Source organism: Electrona antarctica (assembly GCF_951216825.1).
Source record: "Electrona antarctica genome assembly, chromosome: 19".
NCBI classification, from domain to species: domain Eukaryota; kingdom Metazoa; phylum Chordata; class Actinopteri; order Myctophiformes; family Myctophidae; genus Electrona; species Electrona antarctica.
In genome coordinates this window covers 28,744,315-28,752,486 of record NC_136800.1, presented here as the reverse complement: position 1 = coordinate 28,752,486, position 8,172 = coordinate 28,744,315, and the positions used below count along the sequence as shown (strand labels likewise).

General features: G+C 42.3%; 1 protein-coding gene across 1 annotated transcript in view; it reads right to left on the bottom strand.

The window, feature by feature from the left end:
- Positions 1 to 4,237: 4,237 nt before the first annotated feature.
- The window catches only part of LOC306943488 (erythroferrone), a 14,760-nt gene continuing 10,825 nt past the window's right edge, over positions 4,238 to 8,172 (bottom strand). Inside the window, exons 6-8 of the mRNA XM_079529872.1 lie at positions 8,113 to 8,172; positions 6,798 to 6,876; positions 4,238 to 4,698 (exon numbers count right to left, since the gene is read on the bottom strand). The exon at positions 8,113 to 8,172 is cut by the window's right edge and continues 22 nt beyond it. Of these exons, the coding sequence (XP_079385998.1) occupies positions 4,600 to 4,698; positions 6,798 to 6,876; positions 8,113 to 8,172 (238 nt within the window). The 3' untranslated portion in view covers positions 4,238 to 4,599. The remainder of the gene's footprint in view (positions 4,699 to 6,797; positions 6,877 to 8,112) is intronic.

The window sequence follows — 8,172 nt, the reverse complement described above, 5'->3', positions numbered from 1 at the left end:
TTAAGAAGAATTGATTAAATCAATTCATTATCAGCTGCATTATCAGCTGCATGGGGGGGGGGGGGGGGGGCTGTGGTGTGTGTGTGTGTGTGTGTGTGTGTGTGTGTGTGTGTGTGTGTGTGTGTGTGTGTGTGTGTGTGTGTGTGTGTGTGTGTGTGTGTGTGTGTGTGTGTGTGTGTGTGTGTGTGTGTGTGTGTGTGTGTGTGTGTACAAACGACTCAATACTTCTGCCTTAGAGAATTTTGGTTCCTACCTAAACTACTGCGCTGAAACTGACACAGAGGCAGTTATAGCGGACCCCCGCAGATGATGATAATGCAGCTGATAATGAATTGATTTAATCAATTCTTGTTCTCCATAGTTGTTAAGAAGGAATTAATTACCTGAAAATGTGATTGATAAACGTTATTTTGCAAAAAATAAAACGTAAATGTTGTCTAAACCTCACCAAACCTGCACTTTAAAATGCACTGCAATAAGCAACTTTAACAAAAACTAATGGCACAGCACAATGTGTTGTTGGATTGTCTTATCTCAAGCTATAGTTACAAGTTTATTTTGGAAAATGGTTAGTCAATGTTGTATGGTCCTGTACTCACTTTCAACCTGATGTTCTATATTTTTGCACATTTTGACATTTTCTTCTGTTCCAAAATTTCCAAAACTTTCGAGCTATTTTCATTATAAATCGTATAACATAGTATTTATTGTCTACATTCATGTCGTAGTTGCTCTGCAGGTTCAGCACTTGTTTACCTGCGTCTGTTTCCCCCATGTTTTTGTCTCATGTAAAGGCAGTGTAACAGTGTAACTAGTCTCAACTCCTTGCAGCAAAACAGTTTTAAGGCCAGCCAGTCCACCTACGGACGGCTGCAATTCGAAACTGGCCCCCGTAAAATCAGAATCCCCCCCACCCCTTTTTCCCCTCACTGTATATGTTTCTTTTCCCTTTTTACCTCCTTTATGATGAATTCCTGTTCTGTTCTTTGTCTATATAGAAGTGTCTATTTGTACGTCTCTAAATGTTTTGATGAATTGAACAAGGTGGACCCTCTTGTAAACAAGTGTAATGCTTTAATGTGTCGTCCACTCACAGTTAACAGTCTTTGTATTGAGTTGTGCTTGAAATGTACTGTTAAAAACTGTTAATAAATATTTCAATCAATCAATCAAAGCAATGCAACTCCTTGCAACTGATTTACAGTTATTGGCAATGTATGTCGTCACTATCAGGTGGAAACCTGGTACGTCCAAAACCGTTACTTTTCAGGAAATGGAAAATAGAACCTGAGTTCCAATGGATCCAATGTAGTTATTATTTTAGTCACAAGCTCTTCGTAATACTTTTCATTGGTTGTCCAGAACCAGCACAAAAGCCTCAGCCCAGGCTCTGGACAGGGCCCAAATTAGCCAGCTAATTAGCCAGATAATTCTGTTGAGCTGCTCCATATATGGAGATCTATAGGGGTTTGATGAGGTCAGAGTTGATTACTTCTTACACACTCCACTCCTGTCAGTTTGTACTCTAGGTCAGTTACAGACCACGTTTGTTCATGCCAACCTGATGATCAAGACACTGACCTCATCAAACCCTGGATAGCCATACATGGAGAAGACTGGATCATCACCTAGATCTGCTGTCATGATAAAAATGTATGTTCATTGCCAATTCATGTGGGAAAGGTTGCCCACCCCTGGCATATACTCATGTCATCATATAACTCCATATATGGCCCGAAAAGGAATACAGACATATAATTCTACAAATGTCTGCATAAATAGTACGCCGGTGCATGCCCAACGGGCAGTATTCTAGTTTTTATAAAACACACAGGCACAGATAGCCTGCTTGCCACTTAGCTACTTTTGTGTGACACCCTAGTATACGAAGAAGGGCACTATTTTACCCTGACAGCGACGAATTGTGTTTATGGATTTTCTTTTAGAAGTGTGATTCTTATGAGTTGCTCTTCAAACGGATACACTCATATGATCCTGTTCTCTCCAGCTCTGTGTGCTTGTAGACACCCAATTAATGCAGTCAAACACACACCCACATGTAAAACAAACTGCTGGAGCTAAAATAACTGCTATACAGTATGTAGGAGTTGTGTCACCACAAACTGGAGCTAAAAGAACTGCTACAGTATGTAAGAGTTGTGTCACCACAAACTGGAGAGAAAAAATAAAAAAATAAACAGTTCTACTTCTACTCCAGGCTGACAACTTGGCACGCAATTATTACCTGACTACTGCTTGGAAACTATGACTGTGTGTGTGTGTGTGTGTGTGTGTGTGTGTGTGTGTGTGTGTGTGTGTGTGTGTGTGTGTGTGTGTGTGTGTGTGTGTGTGTGTGTGTGTGTGTGTGTGTGTGTGTGTGTGTGTGTGTGTGTGTGTGTGTGTGTGTGTGTGTGTGTGTGTGCGCGCGCGCCTGTGTGTGTGTGTGTGTGTGTGTGCGCCTGTGTGTGCCTGTGTGTGCCTGCTTGTGTTTACATAATGTGAGTGCTCTTAACTGTGCACGCATATGCATGCATGTCATATGTTAGAAATTAGAATGTATCTGCATGTATGCTTATAACTATACTGTGTGTGTGTGTGTGTGTGTGTGTGTGTGTGTGTGTGTGTGTGTGTGTGTGTGTGTGTGTGTGTGTTTCCAGACCGTCACGTGGTAAAGTCTGTGTGGTGAGATCTGTCATTATTCTGTCGGCACAAAGCTTGACAACGTACACACCTGACACCCCCAACCGCAGTGTGTGGGTGTGTGCGTGTGTGTGAGGAAATGTGCATGGTTCTGCAAGTGTTTGTGTGTTTGATGATCATAGAAAAAGAGAAAGCGAGAGAGAACGTGCATGTTTCTGCAAATGTGCACACGTGTATGTGGGTTCTGTATGTGTGTGAGTCTATTTGTGTGTGTGTGTGTGTGTGTGCGTGCGTGCGTGTGCGCGTTTGTGGCTCGGCGCCAAGTGTGAGGCGCCACTTTACGACCACGATGATCTCACCTCAATCCTTAGAAGAACACTGTGTATATTCATGTGTGTGTGTGTGTGTGTGTGTGTGTGTGTGTGTGTGTGTGTGTGTGTATACATGTTGGATAATGGGGACAGATAGTGGATGACGGTGTGAATGTCTGTTTAGAAAAGAAAGTATGTAGGCCTACTGTAAGTCTAAGAGGGAAAGAGAGAGATTATTCCATATCGTGGCTGTCGCGCAGAAACCTTTCATATTTGTAAATCTCCATTCACAATGTGTCACAATGCGACTCGTTCTGAACTTGTAGTTTGGCTATTTTCCCTATTCTTAAAACTCTTTGGGAAAAGTCTGTGGGTTTTATAAATATTGATTGAAACATATACACAAGCTTGTGACTAAACTATGGATCCATTGAAACACCCGTAATGTTTTTTCCATTTCTTGAAAAGTTTTGTGCATGCCGACAAAGACACATATAAACCATTCTGATTGGCTGTGACAGCTCATTCTTCTCCTTCTTATCAGCATCTGTACTTCTAATCTAATACATCAAAGTAGTCCAATTTGTAATTAGCAACACCTGGTGACACAAACGTGATACTGCAGCTGGATGGATGGATGGGTGGATGGGTGGGTGGGTGGATGGATGGGTGGATGGGTGGGTGGATGGATGGATGGATGGATGGATGGATGGGTGGATGGATGGATGGATGGATGGATGGGTGGGTGGATGGATGGATAGATGGATGGATGAGAATGGAAGTTGTTTCGAATGGAACATTGAATTATTTTGGACATTTTGGAGATATCACAAGTTCACAGCGGGATAATGCACAGTTTAGTACTGCATCTAGCTGTCCTTTTAATATTTCATTATGTTTTAGTCTTCTTTGGAACGCTAACAAGCAAAAAGAACGCACACCAATGTTGCCGACCACGCTGCAGAAGACTTTAAATGAAGAAAAAGGCTGCACTGCTAGTAGCCACGACGCAAAATATAATATTTTAATGAAAGACAACCGTTTTGTCAAGATAAGGTCCTCTTCCAGAAACATTGACGAAGACCTCTAAAAAGGTTGGTTGTCTTTCATTAGTGCAGCCTTTTCTGCTTTTTACCAAGTGGCATTACATTATTGTAAATCAGAACTGGAAGATGTATATATATATATATTCCAGGTTAGGGTTTCACACACACACACGCACGCACACGCACGCAACAGAAGGCAATTCGCTAGACATAAACTCATCTAATAATAATAATAATACGTTCAAACTTATAGAAATGTTTTATTACAAGCAAAAATATTCACAACTTCTCTTTTATTGCATACATATCACATACAAAGTGAATAAATAGGCTATTAATTGTATTGCATGACCTGTTTTTTATGGAGGGTAGCGTTAGAAAGAACGACAGCTGTGGTTGACAAAATGGCTGCCCGTATTTGTGTATCATGTCAAAATTGTGTGTGTGTGTGTGTGTGTGTGTGTGTGTGTGTGTGTGTGTGTGTGTGTGTGTGTGTGTGTGTGTGTGTGTGTGTGTGTGTGTGTGTGTGTGTGTGTGTGTGTGTGTGTGTGTGTGTGTGTGTGTGTGTGTGTGTGTGTGTGTGTGTGTGTAGTCTCTGTGTCTCACACTCCCAGCAGTATTCCAGAGAACAGGGAGTCTTGCAGGACACTGATGGCAGATCCTGTCCCATTGTCCACAAAGACAGACACATACTCCCCCGCCTGTACACACAACACACACAGAAATAACAAGACACAGTTAACTTTGCTGTTTTTTCCAAGCTGAGCCCTATTTTTGGATCATTCTGGCCACAAAAATGGGGCGGTACTGGCTCAGGAGGTAGAGCGGCCCCTTGGGAAATGGAAGGTTCCCAGTTCGACCCCAGAGTTAGTGTCGAAGTGTCCTTGAGCAAGACACTGACTGAACCCCTACTTACTTGATGAGCAGCACTTCACAGACAGTTTTCTCATGGATAAAATAGAACACTGTCAAATTTGAGACGTTTAAGAAACATTCATTAAACAGTAAGCCATGAACATTACACTGAGTTCGAACCAAGTTGTCCATCCCAACCATGATCCAAAATTACATTAGCTATAAAACAAAAATCACTGAATTGGACATACATGTGCTGCATGAAGAGGAGGAATAAGCACAACAAGCAGAGAGGGAAGACTAGGTTTACCAACCGTCTCCGGAAATACGGTATCATCCCTTATTTGGAAACTAAAATACGTGCCTCTTATTGAAACGATAAGGGACACACTTACTGTTCCTTATTTTTGGGGAATCAATCAATGACACACATCTTACAAGTTCAAACAGCTCATATACATAGGCTATACTACTATAATACTGGTTGTAAGATACTTACGTAAACTCAATAGATTTTGTAAACTGGACCTGAGTTGTCTCTGTACTTGGACCGCTTTTTTCTGCCAATCTTTTGGCTAATGTTCCTCTCGGAATATGTATGATTGGGTTCAAGTGGTTAAACTGTGAGATTATCCAGTCAGATTTTATCTTTTTCTGGGGATCCCTTATTGTTCTTACAAATAAGGAACGCCTGGCTAGGGGTCCCTTTGTTGAATTTCAGGTAGTTGGCAACCGTAGGGACTCGGGAGAAGACTAATCTGTTAATATTGTTTGTTTCCCATTCATAAGGCAAATACAGTACATCATAATACCAGCAGCAGTGAATATTGTAGATAAGAAATGCTAGGAGCCAGTCACCCCCTCCTGTCAGTGTCAGGGAAGAGGGAAGTGAACCATCAACCTTTCTGTTAACGTATTATTACCCAATTGTAGGAAAGCAAGACCTGCCATCTCTGGTTTACTTCCGGGAAGCAGGTCGGAGTGTATTCATTATTTCCAATGGAAGAGAAGAAGGTGAACACAGAACAACTCTAGCTCCAAGGCCACTGAACTAAATATTGGACCCAATGAACTAAATATTGGACCCAATCGCCACAAGCCACACAATATTCCCAATATTTTCATACTAAAATGACAAATCAGGAGAAAAACTACTTTATTATCGACCATTCTCTGTCCCAGCAACACTCTCTCGTGAGTCGTGACATTTAGCACCAGTAATCATATGACGTTTGCGAGATCAGACGGCGGCACCCACTTAGACCATTCGTAGGATTTGTGTACCATTTCGCCTCTAGTGGCTCCAATTGGGATGGTCTATCTTCATAAATATTAACCATCATTGTTATTACCCAGGCAGCCTGTGTGTGCCTGCAAGGCCCAGCCTGCCACCCTGTCAGTCTGCACTCCACTCGTATTCCTGTCACTCTGCAGTCTTGTCACTCTGCACTCCACTCTTACTCCTGTCAGCAGGATGAGCCGGGCAGGCGGGTAATTATGTATAATGGTACAGAGATATGGACTGATCTCTGACGGAGTTGAAAGACAAGTATGTCTGATTGCACACTGTGCGCGTGTGTGTGCGCATGTGAGTGTGTGCGTGCGTGCGTGCGTGCGTGCGTGCGTGCGTGCGTGCGTGCGTGCGTGCGTGCGTTCACCATGTGTATATATTTGTGCTTATGCAGGTAATTATGTGTGCATGCCGTATACGGTGCGTGTGTATGTGTTTGTACTTGTTCCAGTTGTGTGTAGAATAGCCAATCTACACACAACACGCCCCGCTGCAACGCGTTGTGAGCTTGTGGATCCGCTATTTTCTGTGAACGTTTTTTTTCTCCCAGAATACAGATGCTGGTGTGGTGATTAAGAACTAAGAACTGTCAACAAAAACTGTGAAACTGTGTGTGTGTGTGTGTGTGTGTGTGTGTGTGTGTGTGTGTTGTACCTGTAGATATAATGTTCCTGTCAGGAGAATACTGAAGACTCCTCCATTACTCCCAAGTCCTGTTACTGACTCTACTGACCTACAGGCAGACAGACAGACAGACAGACACGTCACTGTACTGACAGACAGACAGACAGACAGACAGACAGACAGACCAGTGTGTCTATAGAGACAGTAGATCAGAGGATAAAGAGACATGTTGTTTGGAAATAGAGAAATAATTGTGCGTACACTATATTATGTACATATGATGTGTATTAGAGCTGAACAATATATTGTTATTGTATCGTTATCGAGATATGGAAATGTGAGATAATGAACATTGTTGCAAAGGTAAACCTCTATGGATGATATAATCCCCCCAGTCAAGTGTTACCTGATGTACAATAATTATCATTATTTGTATGATAATTTTACCCTCTGGACGATGTACAATTAATAATTCAAAAAATGTGCAAATGTACGATAATTTCGCCATATCACAAAAAAGGGTGTGAACTTCCCTGGCTGCTGATTCGGGATCAGGATTGACTTTCAAAATAAGTCAGTAAATCAGTAAATCTGACCCTAGATCTGTACTTTCCAGTCTTTCGATTCCAGTTTAAGGCTTTTATTTGTGTAAGGTTCAAGAAGTAGACTACTTCCTGTTTTTGTCACAAAGGAGTCAAGGTTGTTTCGTGAAATTACACCTGTGATTTATTTTTTAGCTGTGTGTACGATTTATTTCAAATACAATAATGTTAAGCCTCCGGTACGATAATTTAACATTTTCCATCTGGCAACACTGCCACCAGATGTAATTAGAATTTAGTTGGAGCCATCATTTTAGGCCAGGCAATATGTGTGCTGACCATATAGGGGTTCCTCCCTGTCCCCAGTTAACCCCTGGGGTAAAAAAACCTTAGGTTTCGTTTTTGGCTAGGGTTAGCCAGCCTTCATCCAATCAGGATGAGAGGGGCCTTCCTCCAATCATGAGCAACTGGGGGCCTTGGTGCACGTGCTGTTGGCCTGTTGTGTCCCCCCGCTGTAGAGCGTGTGCATGTGCACATCTTGTTACCGGGGCAGACCGGGTTGTTTTTTCAAATCACCCAAATCACTGAATGCTTCTTTAAGTTTAGTTTTGTCTTTCATGAAACCAATTCGCTGTCAGAGTCAAAGCGAGGATGCCAGCAACCGTGTGTGTGTGTGTGTGTGTGTGTGTGTGTGTGTGTGTGTGTGTGTGTGTGTGTGTGTGTGTGTGTGTGTGTGTGTGTGTGTGTGTGTGTGTGTGTGTGTGTGTGTGTGTGTGTGTGTGTGTGTGTGTGTGTATACTCACACGTTGCCCTGACAGAGAGATTCGATGCAGATGGAAGCTCTCACACTGTCTCTCTGCCTT